The sequence below is a fragment of the Scyliorhinus torazame genome, chromosome 2 (assembly GCF_047496885.1).
Source record: "Scyliorhinus torazame isolate Kashiwa2021f chromosome 2, sScyTor2.1, whole genome shotgun sequence".
NCBI classification, from domain to species: Eukaryota; Metazoa; Chordata; class Chondrichthyes; order Carcharhiniformes; family Scyliorhinidae; genus Scyliorhinus; species Scyliorhinus torazame.
Genome location: NC_092708.1, coordinates 398,976,102 through 398,998,613, shown reverse-complemented (window position 1 = coordinate 398,998,613; position 22,512 = coordinate 398,976,102). Strand labels below are relative to the sequence as shown.

General features: G+C 52.1%; 1 protein-coding gene and 1 long non-coding RNA gene across 2 annotated transcripts in view; one reads left to right on the top strand and one right to left on the bottom strand.

Annotated features, from left to right (window-relative positions):
- noxred1 (NADP-dependent oxidoreductase domain containing 1) overlaps positions 1-22,512 on the top strand; it is an 80,409-nt gene that overhangs the window by 47,397 nt on the left and 10,500 nt on the right. The window contains exon 3 of the mRNA XM_072494364.1: positions 7,566-7,746. Coding sequence (XP_072350465.1) covers positions 7,566-7,746 — 181 coding nt within the window. The remainder of the gene's footprint in view (positions 1-7,565; positions 7,747-22,512) is intronic.
- LOC140406255 (uncharacterized) lies at positions 7,594-21,505 on the bottom strand. Its single transcript, XR_011939115.1, has 2 exons — positions 21,354-21,505; positions 7,594-7,801 (listed from the first exon to the last, which is right to left on the bottom strand). It is a non-coding gene; the product is annotated as an uncharacterized lncRNA (long non-coding RNA).

Genomic DNA, 22,512 nt, shown 5'->3' with positions numbered 1-22,512 from the left:
AGGGAGTGCTGCACTGTCAGAGGGTCAGTACTGTGGGAGTGCCGCACTGTCAGCGGGTCAGTACTGTGGGAGTGCTGCACTGTCAGAGGTTCAGTACTGAGGGAGTGCCGCACTGTCAGAGGGTCAGTACTGAGGGAGTGCCGCACTGTCAGTGGTTCAGTACTGAGTGAGTGCTGCACTGTGAGAGGGTCAGTACTGTGGGAGTGCCGCACTGTCAGAGGGTTAGTACTGAGGGAGTGCTGCACTGTCAGAGGGTCAGTACTGAGGGAGTGCTGCACTGTCAGAGGGTCAGTACTGAGGGAGTGCCGCACTGTCAGAGCGTCGGTATTGAGGGAGTGCCGCACTGTCAGAGGGTCAGTACTGAGGGAGTGCCGCACTGTCAGAGGGTCAGTACTGAGGGATTGCTGCACAGTCAGAGGGTCAGTACTGAGGGTGTGCTGCACTGTCAGAGGGTCAGTACTGAGGGAGTGCTGCGCTGTCAGAGGGTCAGTACTGAGGGAGTGCCGCACTGTCAGAGGGTCAGTACTGGTGGAGTGCCGCACTGTCAGAGGGTCAGTACTGAGGGAGTGCTGCACTGTCAGAGGGTCAGTACTGAGGGAGTGCTGCACTGTCAGAGGGTCAGCACTGAGGGAGTGCCGCACTGTCAGAGGGTCAGTACTGAGGGAGTGCCGCACTGTCAGAGGGTCAGTACTGAGGGAGTGCCGCACTGTCAGAGCGTCGGTATTGAGGGAGAGCTGCACTGTCAGAAGGTCAGTACTGAGGGATTGCTGCACAGTCAGAGGGTCAGTACTGAGGGAGTGCCGCACTGTCAGTGGATCAGTACTGAGGGAGTGCCGCACTGTCAGAGGGTCAGTACTGAGGGAGTGCCGCACTGTCAGAGGGTCAGTACTGAGGGAGTGCCGCACTGTCAGAGGGTCAGTACTGAGGGAGTGCCGCACTGTCAGAGGGTCAGTACTGAGGGAGTGCTGCACTGTCAGAGGGTCAGTACTGAGGGAGTGCCGCACTGTCAGAGGGTCAGTACTGAGGGAGTGCCGCACTGTCAGAGGGTCAGTACTGAGGGAGTGCTGCACTGTCAGAGGGTCAGTACTGAGGGAGTGCCGCACTGTCAGAGGGTCAGTACTGAGGGAGTGCCGCACTGTCAGAGGGTCAGTACTGAGGGAGTGCCGCACTGTCAGAGCGTCGGTATTGAGGGAGAGCTGCACTGTCAGAAGGTCAGTACTGAGGGATTGCTGCACAGTCAGAGGTCAGTACTGAGGGAGTGCCGCACTGTCAGTGGATCAGTACTGAGGGAGTGCCGCATTGTCACGAGTGTTAGTACTGAGGGAGTGCTGCACTTTTCAGAGGGTCAGTACTGAGGGAGAACTGCACTGTCCGAGGGTCAGTGCTGAGCGACTGCATTGTCGGAGGATCATTGCTGAGGGAGTGCTGCACTCTCAGAAGGTCAGTACTGAGGGAGTGCTGCACTGTCAGAGGGTCAGTACTGAGGGAATGCCGCGCTGTCAGAGGGTCAGTACTGAGGGAGTGCTGCACTGTCAGAGGGTCAGTACTGAGAGAGTGCCGCATTGTCAGAGGGTCAGTACTGAGGGAGTGCTGCGCCGTCAGGGGTTCAGTGCTGAGGGAGTGCTGCACTGTCAGAGGGTCAGTACTGAGGGAGTGCTGCACTGTCAGAGGGTCAGTACTGAGGGAGTGCTGCACTGTCAGAGGGTCAGTACTGAGGGAGTGCTACAATGTCAGTGGGTCATTACTGAGGGAGTGCTGCCCTGTCAGGGGGCAGTACTGAGGGAGTGCTGCAGTCAGAGGGTCAGTACTAAGGGAGTGCTGCACTGTCAGAGGGCCAGTACTGAGGGAGTGCTGCACTGTCAGAGGGTCAGTACTAAGGGAGTGCTGCACTGTCAGAGGGTCAGTACTGAGGGAGTGCCACACTGTCAGAGGGTCAGTGTTGAGGGAATGCTGCACTGTCAGAAGGTCAGTACTGAGGGAATGTTGCACTGTCAGAGGGTCATGACTAAGGGAGTGCTGCACTGTCAGAGGGTCAGTACTGAGGGAATGCCGCGCTGTCAGAGGGTCAGTACTGAGGGAGTGCTGCACTGTCAGAGGGTCAGTACTGAGGGAGTGCTGCACTGTTAGAGGGTCAGTACTGAGGGAGTGCTGCACTGTCAGAGGGTCAGTACTGAGGGAGTGCTGCACTGTCAAAGGGTCAGTACTGAGGGAGTGCTGCACTGTTAGAGGGTCAGTACTGAGGGAATGCTGCACTGTCAGAGGGTCAGTACTGAGGGAGTGCCGCACTGTCAGAGGGTCAGTACTGAGGGATTGCTGCAGTGTCAGAGGCTCAGTGCTGAGGGAGTGCTGCACTGTCAGAGGGTCAGTACTGAGGGAGTGCTGCACCGTCAGGGGTTCAGTGCTGACGGAGTGCTGCACGGTCAGAGGGTCATTACTGAAGGAGTGCAACACTGTCAGGGGGTTAGTATTGAGGGAGTGTTGCACTGTTAGAGGGTCAGTACTGAGGGAGTGCCGCACTGTCAGAGGGCCAGTACTGAGGGAGTGCTGCACTGTCAGAGGGTCAGTACTGAGGGAGTGCCGCACTATTAGAGGGTCAGTACTGAGGGAGTGCCGCACTGTCAGAGGGTCAGTACTGAGGGAGTGCTGCACTGTTAGAGGGTCAGTACTGAGGGAGTGCCGCTCTGTCAGACGATCATTACTGAGGGAGTGCCGCACTGTCAGACGATCAGTACTGAGGCAGTGCTGCACTGTTAGAGAGCCAGTACAGAGGGAGTGCTGCAGTGTCAGAGGGGCAGTACTGAGGGAGTGCTGCACTGTCAGAGGGTCAGTACTGAGGGAGTGCCGCATTGTCAGAGTGTCAGTATTGAGGGAGTGCCGCACTGTCCGAGGGTCAGTATTGAGGGAGTGCTGCATTGTCAGAGGGTCAGTACTGAGGGAGTGCTGCACTGTCAGAGGGTCAGTACTGAGGGAGTGCTGCACTGTCAGAGGTTCAGTACTGAGGGAGTGCCGCACTGTCAGAGGGTCAGTACTGAGGGAGTGCTGCACCGTCAGGTGTTCAGTGCTGAGGGAATGCTGCACTGTCAGAGGTTCAGTACTGAGGGAGTGCTGCACCGTCAGGGGTTCAGTGCTGAGGGAGTGCTGCACTGTCAGCGGGTCATTACTGAAGGAGTGCCGCACTGTCAGAGGGCCAGTACTGAGGGAGTGCTGCACTGTCAGAGGGTCAGTACTGAGGGAGTGCCGCACTGTCAGAGGGTCAGTACTGAGGGAGTGCCGCACTGTCAGAGGGCCAGTACTGAGGGAGTGCTGCACTGTCAGAGGGTCAGTCCTGAGGGAGTGCCGCACTGTTAGAGGGTCAGTACTGAGGGAGTGCCGCACTGTCAGAGGGCCAGTACGGAGGGAGTGCTGCACTGTCAGAGGGTCAGTACTGAGGGAGTGCTGCACTGTTAGAGGGTCAGTACTGAGGGAGTGCCGCACTGTCAGACGATCAGTACTGAGGCAGTGCTGCACTGTTAGAGAGTCAGTACAGAGGGAGTGCTGCAGTGTCAGAGGGGCAGTACTGAGGGAGTGCTGCACTGTCAGAGGGTCAGTACTGAGGGAGTGCCGCATTGTCAGAGTGTCAGTATTGAGGGAGTGCCGCACTGTCCGCGGGTCAGTATTGAGGGAGTGCTGCATTGTCAGAGGGTCAGTACTGAGGGAGTGCTGCACTGTCAGAGGGTCAGTACTGAGGGAGTGCCGCATTGTCAGAGTGTCAGTATTGAGGGAGTGCCGCACTGTCCGAGGGTCAGTATTGAGGGAGTGCTGCATTGTCAGAGGGTCAGTACTGAGGGAGTGCTACACTGTCAGAGGGTCAGTACTGTGGGAGTGCCGCACTGTCAGCGGGTCAGTACTGTGGGAGTGCTGCACTGTCAGAGGTTCAGTACTGAGGGAGTGCCGCACTGTCAGAGGGTCAGTACTGAGGGAGTGCCGCACTGTCAGAGGTTCAGTACTGAGTGAGTGCTGCACTGTGAGAGGGTCAGTACTGTGGGAGTGCCGCACTGTCAGAGGGTTAGTACTGAGGGAGTGCTGCACTGTCAGAGGGTCAGTACTGAGGGAGTGCTGCACTGTCAGAGGGTCAGTACTGAGGGAGTGCCGCACTGTCAGAGCGTCGGTATTGAGGGAGTGCCGCACTGTCAGAGGGTCAGTACTGAGGGAGTGCCGCACTGTCAGAGGGTCAGTACTGAGGGATTGCTGCACAGTCAGAGGGTCAGTACTGAGGGAGTGCTGCACTGTCAGAGGGTCAGTACTGAGGGAGTGCTGCGCTGTCAGAGGGTCAGTACTGAGGGAGTGCCGCACTGTCAGAGGGTCAGTACTGGGGGAGTGCCGCACTGTCAGAGGGTCAGTACTGAGGGAGTGCTGCACTGTCAGAGGGTCAGTACTGAGGGAGTGCTGCACTGTCAGAGGGTCAGTACTGAGGGAGTGCCGCACTGTCAGAGGGTCAGTACTGAGGGAATGCCGCACTGTCAGAGGGTCAGTACTGAGGGAGTGCCGCACTGTCAGAGCGTCGGTATTGAGGGAGAGCTGCACTGTCAGAAGGTCAGTACTGAGCGATTGCTGCACAGTCAGAGGGTCAGTACTGAGGGAGTGCCGCACTGTCAGTGCATCAGTACTGAGGGAGTGCCGCACTGTCAGAGGGTCAGTACTGAGGGAGTGCCGCACTGTCAGAGGGTCAGTACTGAAGGAGTACCGCACTGTCAGAGGGTCAGTACTGAGGGAGTGCCGCACTGTCAGAGGGTCAGTACTGAGGGAGTGCTGCACTGTCAGAGGGTCAGTACTGAGGGAGTGCCGCACTGTCAGAGGGTCAGTACTGAGGGAGTGCCGCACTATCAGAGGGTCAGTACTGAGGGAGTGCTGCACTGTCAGAGGGTCAGTACTGAGGGAGTGCCGCACTGTCAGAGGGTCAGTACTGAGGGAGTGCCGCACTGTCAGAGGGTCAGTACTGAGGGAGTGCCGCACTGTCAGAGCGTCGGTATTGAGGGAGAGCTGCACTGTCAGAAGGTCAGTACTGAGGGATTGCTGCACAGTCAGAGGGTCAGTACTGAGGGAGTGCCGCACTGTCAGTGGATCAGTACTGAGGGAGTGCCGCACTGTCAGAGGGTCAGTACTGAGGGAGTGCCGCACTGTCAGAGGGTCAGTACTGAGGGAGTGCCGCACTGTCAGAGGGTCAGTACTGAGGGAGTGCCGCACTGTCAGAGGGTCAGTACTGAGGGAGTGCTGCACTGTCAGAGGGTCAGTACTGAGCGAGTGCTGCACTGTCAGAGGGTCAGTGCTGAGGGCGTGCTGCACTGTCAGAGGGTCAGTACTGAGAGAGTGCTGCACTGTCAGAGGGTCAGTACTGAGGGAGTGCCGCACTGTCAGAGGGTCAGTACTGAGGGAGTGCCGCACTGTCAGAGGGTCAGTACTGAGGGAGTGCCGCACTGTCAGAGGGTCAGTACTGAGGGAGCTCTGCACCATTGGAGGGTCAGTATTGAGGTCTTGTCCAAGGGGGTGCAGCCTCAGTCAATGTTAGGTTCATTGCAAAAAGGGCAATACATTGGGAAGTAAAGCCAGGACGATGAACAAGATAGAGAATATTATTAAACAGAGTAGCGGCAGTATGATGCACGTCTGATGAATTTTTCAGGAGAGAAGCATGTCCAATACAATTACTTGAGAGGCAAAGTGAAGAGCAAAACATGACTGGCAAAGAGAGTCTGAGAATGTAATTGCAATCAGTATGAAAGGGAAAATCATCTACCTGCCTGCAACTGTGAGTGGGCAGTATGAGGTGGAGTGGGTCCTATTAGGAACAAAAACATTGATAGATACTTCGATCCGCTGGGCAAGGCGACAATACTTAACAGTGTTTACTGAGGAAGAGTTTGAGAAGGTATTTGAGAAGGTACCACATAAAAGGATGCTGAACAAAATTGAGGTAGATGCCACAGGAGGGTCCGTGTCAGCTTGGCTTAAGGATAGAAAGCAGTGAGTTTTGGTAAATACTTGATTTTCAGACTGGAGGATGGTCAACAATGGTATTCCCCAAGGGTCAGTGCAAGGACCACTGTTTTTCTGAAACATGTAAATCACTTAGATATTGGAATTCAGAGCAGAGTTTCAGATGCATTGATGATATCACATGTGGGGGGTAAACAGTGAAAAAAGTCTGCAACAGGACATATGTGGATAGAATGGGCAGACAAGTGGCAGATGGAATTTAATACAGAAATGAGTGAAGTGATTCATTTTGGCTTCAGCGACAGGAAGAGGCTAAATAAATCTCATGTCACAGTTTTTAAAATTGTGCAGGAGCAGAGGGACCATGATAGCAAGTGTATTGATCTTTGAAGGTGGCAAGACATATTGAGGGAGTATTTAGCAGAGCTTCATAAACAGAGGTATTGAGTACAGACGGAAGGAGTTTATGCATAATCTTTATAAAGCTCTAGTTGGGCTACAGGGAGAGTATTACGCCCAGGGCTGATCACCACACCTCAGGAAGAGTGTGCGGGTCCTTTAGAGGCTGCAGAGGAAATTTACCAGAATAGTTCCAGGAATGAGGTATTTTAGCCACATGGTTAGATATAAGAAGCTGGGCATCCTCTCCTTGGGAGAATTTGGTAGTGTGTACAATTTTATAACAGAGTTAGATAAGGTGGACAAATAAACAGTGTTTCCATTAGCTGATGGTACAAGACTAGGGGAAGCCGATTTAAGGTTTTGGACAAGAGATGCAGGCAAGAATGTGAGGAAGAACATTTTTACTCAGAAAGTGGTAGTGACCTAGAACTCATTACCTAAAAGGTGGTGGGTGAAGATGATGATTGCAAGTTTTAACAGAGCCCTTTACTTTAAATCAGTGTAAAACGTAAACCAGAATGTCTTGATGACCCATTTAAATCAGATTCTAAATACTAAATAAAACTTTATCCATTTGATAAAGTACTCTAATGCATTTGTACCTCCACAGTACTGGTTAATTTAATGGTCAATTACCTTTTAAAGACAGAGCCCAATCACTGCATTAATGCATACCTAAATCTTCATACACCGTTACATTGTGACATTTGATGTTGGCAAGAACTTTTAAACTTATCGAGCAAAAGGTCTTGCCAGTTTCAGGCAGCCGGCTTACCCCAAAGTTCATGAATTGACTTACCTTGTCCAGACTACCTTCAGGAACCTGAAGGGAAATATCATTGTCAGGGTAAAATGCATTTGCAGCAGGCATTCAAATGGTGACTGCCTTCTCTACATCCCCTCCCCCCAAATATCGCTTTACCCGAGCAACGGGTCACAACCTGCCATGTTCCCCATCTTGGGGAACCTGTGCCCGTTGGGAAAGGCCTAGTGAGTTTAGAATTGCAGCCCTGCATGCCTCTGGTTTGGGCCTCCCCACACAGGTTTGCTTAACATTGGGAGGGTCCAGGACACCGATTGATATAAGAAGCAGCTGAATGGAGCGATTGTAGGGGTAGAATTCTAGGTCAGTAAGATCCGGTGAACTGAAGAGCTTTCTTTGATGCCACGCCAACTGCTTTCTGTTTCAGGTGACCTGACTGACTTGGGAATCCAGTGTTTTTATGACAACAGACGTCTAGCCGCTTCAGTGGACGTGATGTTTCTCTGCTGTCTACCATCCCAATTATTTGCTGTTTCTTCCCAGATCCGGGGCTCCATCCCCAAGGCCTGCGTTGTGTACAGCCTGGTAACTGCAGTGCCCGCGGCCAGGTCAGTCCGTCACTCACACAGGACAGGTGTCTCATAACACAGACAGAATCTGTTGCTGTAAGAGTGAATTCATAGATTTAGTAAAAGAGGGAATAGATCTGACACCCCTGCATTAGAGTAAAATCACAGGCTAATCAAATAGTTATACCCCAAGGTCCGAATATTAGCAGAAGCTGCCAGCAAGGTTGTTGGAAAACAGACGGTTCCTTGCCATGAGATTACAGACAAGCTTTTGGGTGAAGGTTTAATAACTCAAGATTGGAATTTTAAACAATGCTCTGTGTCCTGACTCACCGTATAATCAGTCTGTAACTGTGATTTAGAGCTGAGGGCAGTGTTATAATCTTCTCCTGTGAGAGCTGTGTTAAAGCTGACAGAGCTGCATCAGAGGAGGATGTTCGTTTCTCTGGGGTCGTTCCCTACGTGCTTGAATCATGAATAAACTGGTAACAGGTGCCTGCGAGTCTGCCCGATACACAAAATCATGTCTTTATTTGGACAGCACGGTAGCACAGTGGGTAGCAGTGTTGCTTCACAGCTCCAGGGTCCCAGGTTCGATTCCCGGCTTGGGTCACTGTCTGTGCGGAGTCTGCACGTTCTCCCCGTATATGCGTGGGTTTCCTCCGGGTGCTCCGGTTTCTTCCCACAGTCCAAAGGTGTGCAGGTTAGGTGGATTGGCCATGATAAATTGCCCTTAATGTCCCAAAAAAGGTTAAGTGGGGATAGGGTGTTCTTTCCTAGGGCTGATGCAGACTCAATGGGCCGAATGGCCTCCTTCAGCACTGTAAATTCTATGATCTATGATCTTGGTCAAGGTCGAGCACCTCCAGTCCCAGCTGCCAGGACAATCCAGACTTGCCCTTGTTTGCCTCTGACCAGTGTCTGTGTTCATTTGGCCTGTCCCAATTCTCAACAGGCCAGCCCACTGTTTAATTTAGATAGTCCAGTTCTGTATCCGGCCCAGCTTCTCAGGCCGTTGGCTATCTGGCCACAGTTGAAAGCACTCTCCTCCACTTCTCCTGTGTCATAAGGGAATGCCAGTGTGTAAGGTTAGTCATGACTCCATAACCCTTACTTCATTTATCCAGTTGAAGGAGTATCGCACATTTGAGTCATCAGTGTTAGAACATAGAACAGTACAGCACGGTACAGGCCCTTCAGCCCACGATGTGCCGACCATTTATCCTAATCTAAGATCAACCTAACCTACACCCCTTCAATTTACTGCTGTCCATGTTGTCGTGTTGGGTGCTCTGATATACAAACGATCCAACACGACTGTAGTGTAACTCAATTTTATTAACTACTCAACTGTAACAGCACACTGCTAACTTGGGTACGTGTATTACCAGCTAATCTGCGGACCCTGTCCTATCACTATCTGGGTGAGGCACTCAGCACATGGTGAATGTCTGAGTGGCAGGCTCTGAGCTCGGTGCTCTGAGCTGGCTGCTGCTGGAATGAGCGGGAACTGCAGTGTCCCCTGTTTTTATAGTGCGTGTGCTCTCACTGGTGATTGGCTGCGATGTTGTGTGTGTGTTGGTTGGTCCTACTGCATGTCCATCAGTGTGTGTGTGATTGCACCATGATATGCTGATCTAAATATCATGACATCCCCCCTTTTCGCAAAAAATATGTGCCTACATGATAATAAATAAAGAAATGTAGGGAGTGCGTCTAATCATGTGTGTGCAATATTTACAACAATATGTACATGTGGCTATACTATATACACAGGAAGGTGCCAGGTGCAGAAACTAACTATGTTACACCAAGAACGAAACCAATGTTATTAACAAACAATAACAAAATCTTAAACAGTCTGGCAAAAAGTCTGAAACAGTATGTCAGAACAAGTCAGCGAGTCCAATATGAAAAGGTTCATAAATTAAGTCTCTCAGGTGGGCGATGAATTCGGGTTGACCGCCTCAAGGGTGGTTCAGGATCCACCACCTGAGGAACGGGTCGGGCCACGGTCGAGTGAGGAGGATGCAGGGCGCCCGGAAGCTCAACAAAGTCCATTGCAGGGACAAGAGGAGGACGTGGCACCGGTGCAGGATCACGTAGCGAGCGCGGAACCAGACGAAGGGCACGCCGATTGCGGTGGCGAATAGAGCCATCAGGCAGACGAACCGAGAACGGGCGGGGAGCTATCTGTCGGAGAACCTCCGCGGTTGCCGACCAGCCACCCTCCGGAAGGTGTATGCAGACATTATCTCCAGGCACCAGGGCAGGAAGATCAGTCGCCCGAGCATCATGAGCCGCCTTGTGTTGCTCACGCTGTTGCTGCATCCGCCAAAGTACCGGAGCATGGTCGAGGTCTGGGACGTGAATGGACGGCACAGTGGTCCTGAGGGTGCGACCCATAAGCAGCTGGGCCAGCAATAGGCCCATGGACAGTGGGACCGAGCGATAGGCCAGCAAGGCGAGGCAGAAGTCAGATCCTGCATCAGCAGCCTTGCAGAGGAGCCTTTTAACGATATGGACGCCCTTTTCTGCTTTGCCATTCGACTGAGGATGCAGAGGACTAGACATTAGGTGTGTGAAGTTGTATGAGCTGGTGAAGGAAGACCATTCCTGACTCGCAAAGCAGGGGCCATTGTCTGACATCACGGTGAGCGGAATGCCGTGGCGAGCAAAGGTCTCTTTGCAGGCCCGGATAACAGCCGATGACATGGTGTCGTGCAGGCGTATGACCTCTGGATAGCTGGAAAACTAGTCGATGATGATGTAGTCCCTGCCGAGCGCATGGAACAGGTCCACGCCCACCTTCGACCAGGGGGACGTGACCAACTCATGGGGCTGAAGGATCTCACGGGGTTGTGCCGGCTGAAACCGCTGACAGGTGGGGCAATTGAGCACAGTGTTAGCAATGTCCTCACTTATTCCCGGCCAGTCCACCGGGACTTCTCAACGCCGAGATGGCCTTCGTGCAGCTGTTCTAAGACAAGCCGGTGATGCTGTGTGGGATCACGATGTGGTCCAGCTTCAAGAGGACACCATCAACGACTGCCAAGTTGTCCCGAACATTCTAAAACTGTGGGCATTGTCCCTTGAGCCACCCGTCCGTCATGTGGCACATCACACGTTGCAGAAGGGGGTCGGCCGCAGTCTCACGTCGAATGTGGGCCAGGCGTGCATTAGTGGCCGGCAGATTGGCAGAAGTGAAGGCTACATGCGCGTCGACTTGGCAAACGAACCCCTCAGGGTCGGACGGCATGTTGACTGCCCTGGACAGAGCGTCTGCTATGATGAGGTCCTTACCCGGGGTGTAGACAAGTTGAAAGTCGTACCTCCGGAGTTTGAGCAGAATGCGCTGGAGGCGAGGGGTCATATCGTTGAGGTCCTTTTGGATGATGCCAACCAGCGGGCGATGGTCAGTCTCCACGGTGAACTGGGGAAGGCCATACACATAGTCGTGGAACTTGTCAACACCAGTCAACAGGCCTAGGCACTCCTTTTCAATCTGCGCATAGCGCTGCTCTGTGGGGGTCATGACCCGTGCCGCATAGGCGACTGGGGCCCATGATGAGGCGTCACCCCATTGCAGGGGGACCGCCCCAATGCCGGACTGGCTGGCGTCAGTCGAGATCTTTGTCTCCCGTGCAGGATCGAAGAACAGCAGTACCGGGGCGGTGGTCAGCTTGACCTTGAGCTCCTCCCATTCACGCTGGTGGGCGGGAAGCCACTGAAATTCAGTTGTCTTCCTGACAAGGTGCCGGAGAGCTGTAGTGTGGGAAGCAAGGTTGGGGATGAACTTCCCCAGGAAGTTGACCATTCTGAGAAAGCGTAGCACCGCCTTCTTGTCTGTGGGCTTCTGCATGTCCGTGATGGCTGCCACCTTGTCCGCATCCGGCCGCACCCCCAACCGGGAGATGTGGTCCCCCAGGAACTTCAGCTCGGTTTGTCCAAAAGAGCATTTGGCTCGGTTAAGACGCAGGCCCTGGTCCCGTATCCGTTTAAAGACACGCTGGAGACGACTGATGTGCTCCCGTGGTGTGGTGGACCAGATGATAACATCGTCAACATAGACGCGCACCCCTTCGATGCCCCCCATCATCTGTTCCATGATGCGATGGAACACTTCAGAGGCCGATATGATTCCGAATGGCATCCTATTGTAGCAGTATCTACCAAAGGGAGTGTTGAAAGTGCACAGCTTCCTGCTGGACTGATCCAATTGAATCTGTCAGAAGCCCTTTGAGGCATCAAGCTTGGTGAGTATTTTTGCCCGAGCCATCTCGCACGTGATCTCCTCACGCTTGGGTATGGGGTAGTGTTCCCTCATTATGTTGCGATTTAAGTCTTTCGGGTCTATACAGATCCGGAGCTCGCCGGAAAGCTTTTCGATGCACACCATGGAGCTGACCCATGGAGTCGGCTCCATTACCCGGGAAAGCACTCCTTAGTCCTGAAGGTCCTGCAGCTGCTGCTTGAGGCGGTCCTTGAGGGGTGCTGGGACCCCGCGAGGTGCATGAACTACCGGGGTGGCATCCTGTTTAAGCCGGATTTTGTACGTGTAGGGCAGTGTGCCCATGCCCTCGAAAACATCCTGGTTGTGCGTGAGGATTGAGTTGAGCTGCGCCCTAAAGTCTGCATCTGGGAAATCGGACGTGCCTTCTGGAGAGAGTGTACGCGCCGAACGAGGTGGAGGATTTTGCACGCCTGTGCGCCGAGCAGAGAGTCCTTTGAGGAGCCCACGATTTTGAATGGTAGTATGGCTTTACGTGATTTGTGTGTCCCTTCGAGCTGGCACGACCCCGTGGCGGGGATGACGTTGCCATTATAGTCAACGAGTTGACAGTTGGAGGGCAGAATAGGTGGTTTAACCTTCAGGGTCTGGAATGCTGACCATGCGAGGAGATTGGCGGAGGCACCAGTGTCCAGGCGGAATCTGGGGCGTCATTCTCCGACCCCCCGCCGGGTCGGAGAATGGCCGTTGGCCGCCGTGAATCCCGCCCCCGCCGAAGTCTCGGTACCGGAGATTGGGTGGGGGCGGGAATCGGGCCGCGCCTGTTGGCGGGACCCCCCACTCAATTCTCCGGCCCGGATGGGCCGAAGTCCCGCCCAGAAATTGCCTGTCCCGCCGGGTATTTACCGGCGGGACCAGGCGGCGTGGGCGGGCTCCGGGGTCCTGGAGGGGGCACGTGGTGATCTGGCCCCGGGGGGAGCCCCCGCGGTGGCCTGGCCCGCGATCGGGGCCCACCGATCCGCGGGCGGGCCTGTGCCGTGGGGGCACTCTTTCCCTTCCGCCTCCGCCACGGCCTCCACCATGGCGGAGGCGGAAGAGACTCTCCCCACTGCGCATGCGCGAGAAACCGCCAGCTGGCGGGGCGGAAATTCCTTCCTCAATGTTGGGGCTAGGCCGCCAAAGATGCGGAGCATTCCGCACCTTTGGGCTGGCGCGATGCCCGTCTGATTGGCGCCGTTTTTGGCGCCAGTCGGCGGACATCGCGCCGTTGGGGGAGAATTTCGCCCCAGATCTGGGATCGGTTGACCGTCAGGGTGGCACACCACTCGTCGTCCAGATCAATCCTGTGCACTGACAGCGGCTGGTGCTTTCGACTCGGGGACAGCTTGTTCTTGTTGATGACAGCAACGTGGAAGGGCTCCCTGTCCTCAGTGTCACTGGTCTGTGTGATGTCGGGATCGGACTCGGTGAACGTGGGTTGAATTACCCGAACGTTTCTGCGAGGCTGGTTAAACAGGTACTAGTTGGCAGGCTGAGCTGCTCGATAGCAGGCAGCGTAGTGGCCAACCTGCCACAGCGTAGGCATTGTCGCGCTTTGGCAGGACATCGCCGCTTTAAATGGGTGGAGCCACAGTTGCCGCACGTCGTGACGTCAGTACGTTTGTTGCGACATCGGGCATGCGCGATGCGGTCTTGCGTAGTGCGCGCCTGCGCATCGCGTTCCTCTGCGTCAGCATCCCCTCTTTTGGCGCGTACAAGCGCGGGAGGACTCGGAAAGCGCGCAAAATGGCCGGCCTCCTCCAGGCCGCGGCCCGGGAGGTACTCGATCGTCTGGAGCCGCTCCGCCTCGTGGGGCCCATGCCGCGCCGTTTCGGCCGCCTGGATGTGTGAGTACCGGCTGGTGGCGTTCTCATGCAGGCCCCAGGTCTCGATGGCAGTCGCCAGGGTGAGTTGCTTGACCCGAAGGAGCTGCTGACGGAGGGTTTCCGATATAGAACATAGAACATTACAGCGCAGTACAGGCCCTTCGGCCCTCGATGTTGCGCCGACCTGTGAAACCACTCTAAAGCCCATCTACACTATTCCCTTATTGTCCATATGTCTATCCGATGACCATTTGAATGCCCTTAGTGTTGACGAGTCCACTACTGTTGCAGGCAGGGCATTCCACGCCCTTACTACTCTCTGAGTAAAGAACCTACCTCTGACATCTGTCCTACATCTATCTCCCCTCAATTTAAAGCTATGTCCCCTCGTGCTAGACATCACCATCCGAGGAAAAAGGCTCTCGCTGTCCACCCTATCCAATCCTCTGATCATCTTGTATGCCTCAATTAAGTCACCTCTTAACCTTCTTCTCTCTAATGAAAACAGCCTCAAGTCCCTCAGCCTTTCCTCATAAGATCTTCCATCCATACCAGGCAACATTCTGGTAAATCTCCTCTGCACCCTTTCCAATGCTTCCACATCCTTCCTAGAATGCGGCGACCAGAATTGCACGCAATACTCCAAATGCGGCCACACCACAGTTTTTTACAGCTGCAACATGACCTCATGGCTCCGAAACTCAATCCCTCTACCAATAAAAGCTAACACACCATACGCCTTCTTAACAACCCTCTCAACCTGGGTGGCAACTTTCAGGGATCTATGCACATGGACACCGAGATCTCTCTGCTCATCCACACTGCCACGAATCTTACCATTAGCCCAGTACTCTGTCTTCCTGTTATTCCTTCCAAAATGAATCACCTCACACTTTTCTGCATTAAACTCCATTTGCCACTTCTCAGCCCAGCGCTGCAGCTTATCTATGTCCCTCTGTAAGTTGGAACATCCTTCCGCACTGTCCACAACTCCACCAACTTTAGTGTCATCGGCAAATTTACTCACCCATCCTTCTACGCCCTCCTCCTCTGAACATTTCCCATCAACCACCACCCTTTGTCTTCTTCCAGCTAGCCAATTTCTGATCCAAACTGCTAAATCACCCTGAATCCCATGCCTCCGTATTTCCTGCAGTAGCCTACCGTGGGGAACCTTATCAAATGCTTTACTGAAATCCATATACACCACATCAACTGCTTTACCCTCATCCACCTGTTTGGTCACCTTCTCAAAGAACTCAATAAGGTTTATGAGGCACGACCTACCCTTCACAAAACCGTGTTGACTATCTCTAATCAAATTATTCCTTTCCAGATGATTATACATCCTATCTCTTATAAAACTTTCCAAGATTTTGCCCACAACAGAAGTAAGGCTCACTGGTCTATAGTTACTGGGGTTGTCTCTACTTCCCTTCTTGAACAAGGGGACAACATTTGCTATCCTCCAGTCTTCTGGCACTATTCCTGTAGACAAAGATGACTTAAAGATCAAAGCCAAAGGCTCAGCAATCTTCTCCCTAGCTTCCCAGAGAATCCTAGGATAAATCCCATCTGGCCCAGGGGACTTATCTATTTTCACACTTTCCAGAATTGCTAACACCTCCTCCTTATGAACCTCAAGCCCTTCTAGTCTAGTAGCCTGAATCTCAGTATTCTCCTCGACAACATTGTCTTTTTCCTGTGTGAATACTGACGAAAAATATTCATTTAGCACCTCTCCTATCTCCTTGGACTCCACGCACAACTTCCCGCTACTGTCCTTGACTGGCCCTACTCTTACCCTAGTCATTCTTTTATTCCTTTTTTAAAAAATATATATTTATTAAAGTTTTTTAACACAATTTTTCTCCCTTACAAACAATAACCCCCCCCCCCCCCCCCCCCGCCCCCGTAACAAAAAAAAAAGAGAAATCGCGCAGAGCAAGATATATACATGGCAAAATGATATATTTACACAGCTTTGTACACTGGCCCTCACCCGTACATGCCAGTTTCCCCAACCCTTCATGTTATCTCTTGCTCATCCACCCTCCCAGGCAGTCCCCCCTTTCCCCCCCCCCCAAGGTTGCTGCTGCTGCTGACCGACCTTCCTCTAACGCTCCGCGAGATAGTCTAGGAACGGTTGCCACCGCCTGTAGAACCCCTGCGCAGACCCTCTCAAGGCGAACTTAATCCTCTCCAACTTTATGAACCCAGCCATATCATTTATCCAGGTCTCCAGGCTGGGGGGCTTCGCCTCCTTCCACATTAGCAAGATCCTTCGCCGGGCTACTTGGGATGCAAAGGCCAGAATGCCGGCCTCTTTCGCCTCCTGCACTCCCGGTTCGTCCACTACTCCAAATATTGCTAGCCCCCAGCTTGGCTTGACCCGGACTTTCACCACCTGAGATATTGCTCCCGCCACTCCTCTCCAGAACCCCTCCAGTGCCGGGCATGACCAAAACATATGGACATGGTTCGCCGGGCTCCCTGAGCACCTTCCACATCTGTCCTCTACCCCAAAGAACCTACTCAACCTCGCCCCCGTCAAGTGCGCTCTGTGGACCACCTTAACTTGTATCAGGCTGAGCCTGGCACACGAGGAGGAGATTCTTTTATTCCTGACATATCTATAGAAAGCTTTAGGGTTATCCTTGATCCTACCTGCCAAAGACTTCTCTTCTCCCCTCCTGGCTCTTCTTAGCTCTCTCTTTAGGTCCTTCCCAGCTAACTTGTAACTCTCGAGCGCCCTAACTGAATCTTCATGTCTCATCTTTACATAAGCCTCCTTCTTCCTCTTGACAAGTGTTTTGACTGCTTTAGTAAACCATGGTTCCCTTGCTCGCCCACTTCCTCCCTGCCTGACAGGTACATACTTACCAAGGACACGCAGCAGCTGTTCCTTGAACAAGCTCCACATTTCCATTGTGCCCATCCCCTGCAGTTTTCCTCTCCATCCGATGCATCCTAGGTCTTGCCTCATCGCATCATAATTGCCTTTCCCCCAGATATAACTCTTGCCCTGTGGTATATACCTATCCCTTTCCATCACTAAAGTAAACGTAATCGAATTGTGCTCACTATCACCAAAGTGCTCACCTACCTCCAAATCTAACACCTGTCCTGGTTCATTACCCAGTACCAAATCCAATATGGCCTCGCCTCTCGTTGGCCTATCTACATACTGTGTCAGGAAACCCTTCTGCACACATTGGACAAAAACGGACCCATCTAAAGTACTCTAACTATAGCGTTTCCAGTCAATATTTGGAAAGTTAAAGTCCCCCATAACAACTACCCTGTTGCTTTCGCTCCTATCCAGAAGCATCTTTGCAATCCTTTCCTCTACATCTCTGGAACTTTTCGGAGACCTATAGAAAACCCCTAACAGGATGACCAATCCTTTCCTGTTTCTAACCTCAGCCCATACTACCTCAGTAGACGAGTCCTCATCAAACGTCCTTTCTCCCACCGTAATACTGTCCTTGACTAACAATGCCACCCCTCCCCCTCTTTTACCACCTTCCCTGAGCTTACTGAAATATCTAAACCCCGGCACCTGCAACAACCATTCCTGCCCCTGCTCTATCCATGTCTCCGAAATGGCCACAACATCGAAGTCCCATATACCAACCCATGCCGCAAGTTCACCCACCTTATTCCAGATGCTCCTGGCATTGAAGAAGACACACTTTAAACCACCTTCCTGCCAGCCGGTACACTCCTGCAACTTTGAAACCTTACTCATGACCTCACTACTCTCAACCTCCTGTATACTGGAGCTACAATTCAGGTTCCCAAGTCCCTGCTGAACTAGTTTAAACCCTCCCGAAGAGCATTAGCAAATTTCCCCCCCAGGATATTGGTACCCCTCTGGCCCAGGTGTAGACCATCCCATTTGTAGAGGTCCCACTGACCCCAGAATGAGCCCCAATTATCCAAAAATATGAAACCCTCCCTCCTGCACCATCCCTGTAACCACGCGCTCAACTCCTCTCTCCCTATTCCTCGTCTCGCTAGCACGTGGCACGGGTAACAACCCAGAGATAATAACTCTGTTTGTCCTAGATCTAAGTTTCCACCCTAGCTCCCAGAATTCCTGCCTTACATCCCTATCCCTTTTCCTACCTATGTCGTTGGTACTTATGTAGACCACGACTTGGGGCTGCTACCCCTCCCCCTTAAGGATCCCGAAAACACGATCCGAGACATCACGCACCCTGGCACCTGGGAGGCAACACACCAACCGCGAGTCTCTCTCGTTCCCACAGAATCTCCTATCTATCCCCCTAACTATGGAGTCTCCAATGACTAACGCTCTGCTCCTCTCCTCCCTGCCCCTCTGAGCAACAGGGACAGACTCTTGCCAGAGACCTGTACCCCATGGCTTATCCCTGGTAAGTCGCCCCCCCCCCCCCCAACAGTATCCAAAGCGGTATACGTGTTACTAAGGGGAACGACCACAGGGGATCCCTGTACTGACTGCTTCCTCCCAGCCCTTCTCACCGTCACCCATCTATCTTTATTCTTCGGAGTAACTACATCCCTGAAGCTTCTACATGTGACCACCTCTGCCTCCACTCAAAGAATTCAATGAGGCTTGTGAGGCATGACTGCCCCTCACAAAGCCATGCTGACTATCTTTAATCAAACTATGTTTTTCTAAATAATCATAAGTCCTATCTCTCAGAATCCTTTCCAATATTTTGCTCAGCACAGACGTAAGACTGATGGGTCTGTAATTCCCAGGGATTTCCCTATTCCCTTTCTTGAACTGGGGAACAACATTCGTCTCCCTCCAATCATCCGCTACTACTCCAGTGGAGAGTGAGGACGCAAAGATCATCGCCAACGGCGCAGCAATCTCCTCCCTCACTTCCCGTAGTAACCTTGGGTATATTCTGTCAGGCCCAGGGGACTTATCTATCCTGATGCTTTTCAAAATTTCCAGCACATCCTCCTTCTTAATATCAACCTGTTTGAGTCTATTAACCTGGTTCACACTGTTCTCATGGGCCACACGGTCCCTCTCTCTAGTGAATACTGAAGCAAAGTATTCATTTAGGGCCTCCCCCATCTCCTCAGACTCTCGGCACAAGTTCCCTCCACTATCCCTGATCGGCCCTACTCTCACTCTGATCATCCTCTTATTTCTCACATAAGTGTAGAACGCCTTGTGGTTTTCCCTAATCCTTCCCGCCAGGGCTTTTTCATGTCCCCTTCTAGCTCTCCTCAGTCCATTTTTGAGTTCCTTCCTGGCTACCTTGTAACCCTCTAGAGTTGAGTCAGATCCTCGCTTCCTCAACATTACATAAGCTTCCTTCTTCCTCTTGACTAGAAGCTCCACTTCTCTTGTCATCCAAGGCTCCTTCACCTTACCATTCCTTCCTCGTCTCAGTGGGACAAAACTATTCAGCACTCGCAGCAAGTGCTCCTCAAACAACCCCCACATTACTGTTGTGCATTTCCCCAAGAACAATTGTTCCCACTTTATGCTCCTCAGCTCCTGTCTAATAGCAGTATAATTTCCCCTCCCCCAATTAAATACCTCCCCATACTGTGTGTTCCTATCCCTCTCCATGACTATGGTAAAGGTCAAGGAGTTGTGGTCACTGTCACCGAAATGCTCTCCCACCGAGACATCTGACACCTGGCCTGGTTCGTTGCCGAGCACCAAGTCCAACATGGCCTCCCCCCTAGTCGGCCTATCTACATATTGAGTCAGGAATCCTACCTGTACACACCTGACAAAATCTGCTCCATCCAAACCATTTGCACTAAAGAGGTTCCAGTCAATATTAGGGATGTTGAAGTCACCCATGACAACAACTCTGTTACTTCTGCACTTTTCCAAGATCTGCTGCCCAATCTGCTCCTCTATCTCTCTGCTGTTATTGGGGGGTCTCCATAGAAAACTCTCAATAAAGTGACTGCTCCTTTCTTGTTTCTAACTTCCACCCATACTGACCCAGTAGACAAACCCTCCTCAACTACCTCCTTTTCTGCAGCTGTGGTGCACTCCCTAATTAACAGTGCCACTCCCCCTCCTCTTTTACCTCCTTCCCTATTCTTCCGGAACATCTAACAGCCATTCCTGCCCCTGTGAAATCCATGTCTCCATAATGGCCACATCATTGTAGTTCCAAGTACTGATCCATCTCCCTTATCCCTGACACTCCTTGCATTGAAACAGACACACTTTAACCCATTCCACTGAGTGCAACTTTGCCCTAACAACTGTCTATCCTTCCTCACAGACTTGCTGCATACTATTTCTGCCTTTTCAACAGCTACCCTATCCTCTGATCCATAGCTCTGGTTCCCATCCCCCTGCCAAACTAGTTTCAACCCTCCCGAAGAGCTCCAGCAAACCTCCCACCCAGGATATTGGTGCCCCTCCAGTTTAGGTGCAATCCGTCCTTCATGTACAGGTCCCACCTTCCCCAGAAGATATCCCAATGATCCACATATCTGAAGCCTTCCCTCCTGCACCAGCCCTGTAGCCACGTGTTCAGCTGCACTCGCTCTCTGTTCCTTGCCTCACTTGCACGTGGCACCGGTAGCAATCCTGAGATTTCTACTCTGCTTGTCCTGCTCTTTATTTTCCAACCTAACTCCCTCAAATAACTTTTTAGATCCTCATCTCTTTTCTTAGCTATGCCATTGGTGCCTATGTGCACCACAACTTCTGGTTGCTCCCCCTCCCCCTTAAGAATCTTGTAGACTCGATCCGAGACATCCCTGGCCCTGACACCCGGGAGGCAACATACCTTTAGGAAGTCTCGCCTGCGACCACAGGATCTCCTGTCTATTCCCCTAACCATTGAATCTCCTACTACGATTGCTTTTCTATTCTCTCCCCTTCCCTTCTGAGCCACAGAGCCAGACTCAGTGCCAGAGACCTGGCCGCTAGGACCTTCCCCCGGTAGGTCATCCCCCCCAACAGCATCCAAAACGGTATACTTGTTTTGAAGGGGAACGGCCACGAGGGATCCCTGCACTGTCTGCCCGTTCGTTTCCTTTCCCCTGACTGTAACCCAGCTACTCTTGTCCTGTACCTTGGGTGCGCTGCCTCCCTGTAACTTTTCTCTATTACCCCCTCTGCCTCCCGGATGATCTGAAGTTCATCCAGCTCCAGCTCCAGTTCCCTCCCACGGTCTCTGAGGAGCTGGAGTTGGGTGCACTTCCCGCAGGTATAGTCAGCGGGAACACCAGTGGTATCCCTCACCTCCCAAATCCTACAGGAGGAGCATGCAGCTTCCCCAGCCTCCATCCCCTCTGATCTGAATTCACAAAGAGATTTAAAGGGGGGAAAAAAAAGAAAGATTAAACACCCGTTAGGCCCTTAAAAATATATATATATACTGCTGCTACTCTCTCAAGTGAACCCTCGAAAATTGGTGATTCTGGGAAATAAAAGAATGATAGCTTGCTGCGCCCCCCCCCAAAAAAACGCAAAAAACAAAAGAAACACAAAAAAAAAAATTTTTTTAATTAAAAATTTAAAAAAACCCAAATTAAAAAAACCCAAAACAAACAACTCTTACCTTACAGAATGTAGCCACCCTGTGGATCAACTGGACCTCCGCCCTCCGACTCTGCTCCCAGTCAGCTGCACTCTCTGTAAACTCCTGGCTCCCTTCTCGCTCTTTGAGGAAATGAAATGAAAGGAGCACCTTACTCACTCCTCACCGAACTCCCTCAGTCACCAAACTCTCACTATAGCACTCAAATTCAGCACTCAGTGCAAACAAAGTCTGCACTGTAGGTGGCTCACCTTTATACTGTGAATAATACAGTGTTGAAGCAGGGTGTTGTTCATCAGCTTCAATATTTAGAATTGCGAAGGCCAGTTAGGTCCTAAAACATAACGATAAGCCTGCAGTGTGACAGGAACCCAATTAGAACTTTCCAAAACTTTAGAGTTTAAAAAATTGTTAAGATTGTCAACACATTTCACAAAGTATTTCTTTCAACTTTGATTAAGTCGCAAAAATTGGAAATTAAATTTGGTTTAGGGAAAAAATGGACAGACAAAAGCGATGAACTTTGAGCAAAATTGAAGAAAGCAGAAAAGAGGTTTTCGCCGCCCATCCTCAGCCTCTTTAGGTTCTGCAGAGAAGTTAACCCTTTCTGCAGAAAGTTGATTTAGAAAAATCTCCACGCAGCTTTTGTTTATAAATTTAGCGTGCCGAATTCATTTTTTCCAATTAAGGGGCAATTTAGCGTGGCCAATCCCCCTGGCCTGCACATCTTTGAGTTGTGGGGGCGAAACCCATGCAGACACGGGGAGAATGTGCAAAGTCCACACGGACAGTGACCCAGAGCCGGGATCGAACCCAGGTCCTCGGCACCGTGCGTCAACATGCTAACCACTGCGCCACCGTGTTGCCCAGCTTTTGTTTTTTAACGTGACCTCTATTTGGACATAATGGGCGCGATCTACCAGCCAGCGTTGCACTCGGCCGGGACTGCGGCGTGGCTGGTAGATGCCAAGAGAGGCCTCCCCCAGCTACCTGGCAGCCAGTATGCTTCGCGAGATCTGGGTAGATCTGGGTAGGTCTCGTGAGGCGTCGGGATCAGGATCCTGCTCATAATGCGCGTGACCAAGCCGCACCCACTTAAGGCGGTTTTAAACTTACCCGGGATCCACAAGCCTAGGCCCCAGCCGGGTGCCATTCAGTATGGTTCACACAAACGTGGGCC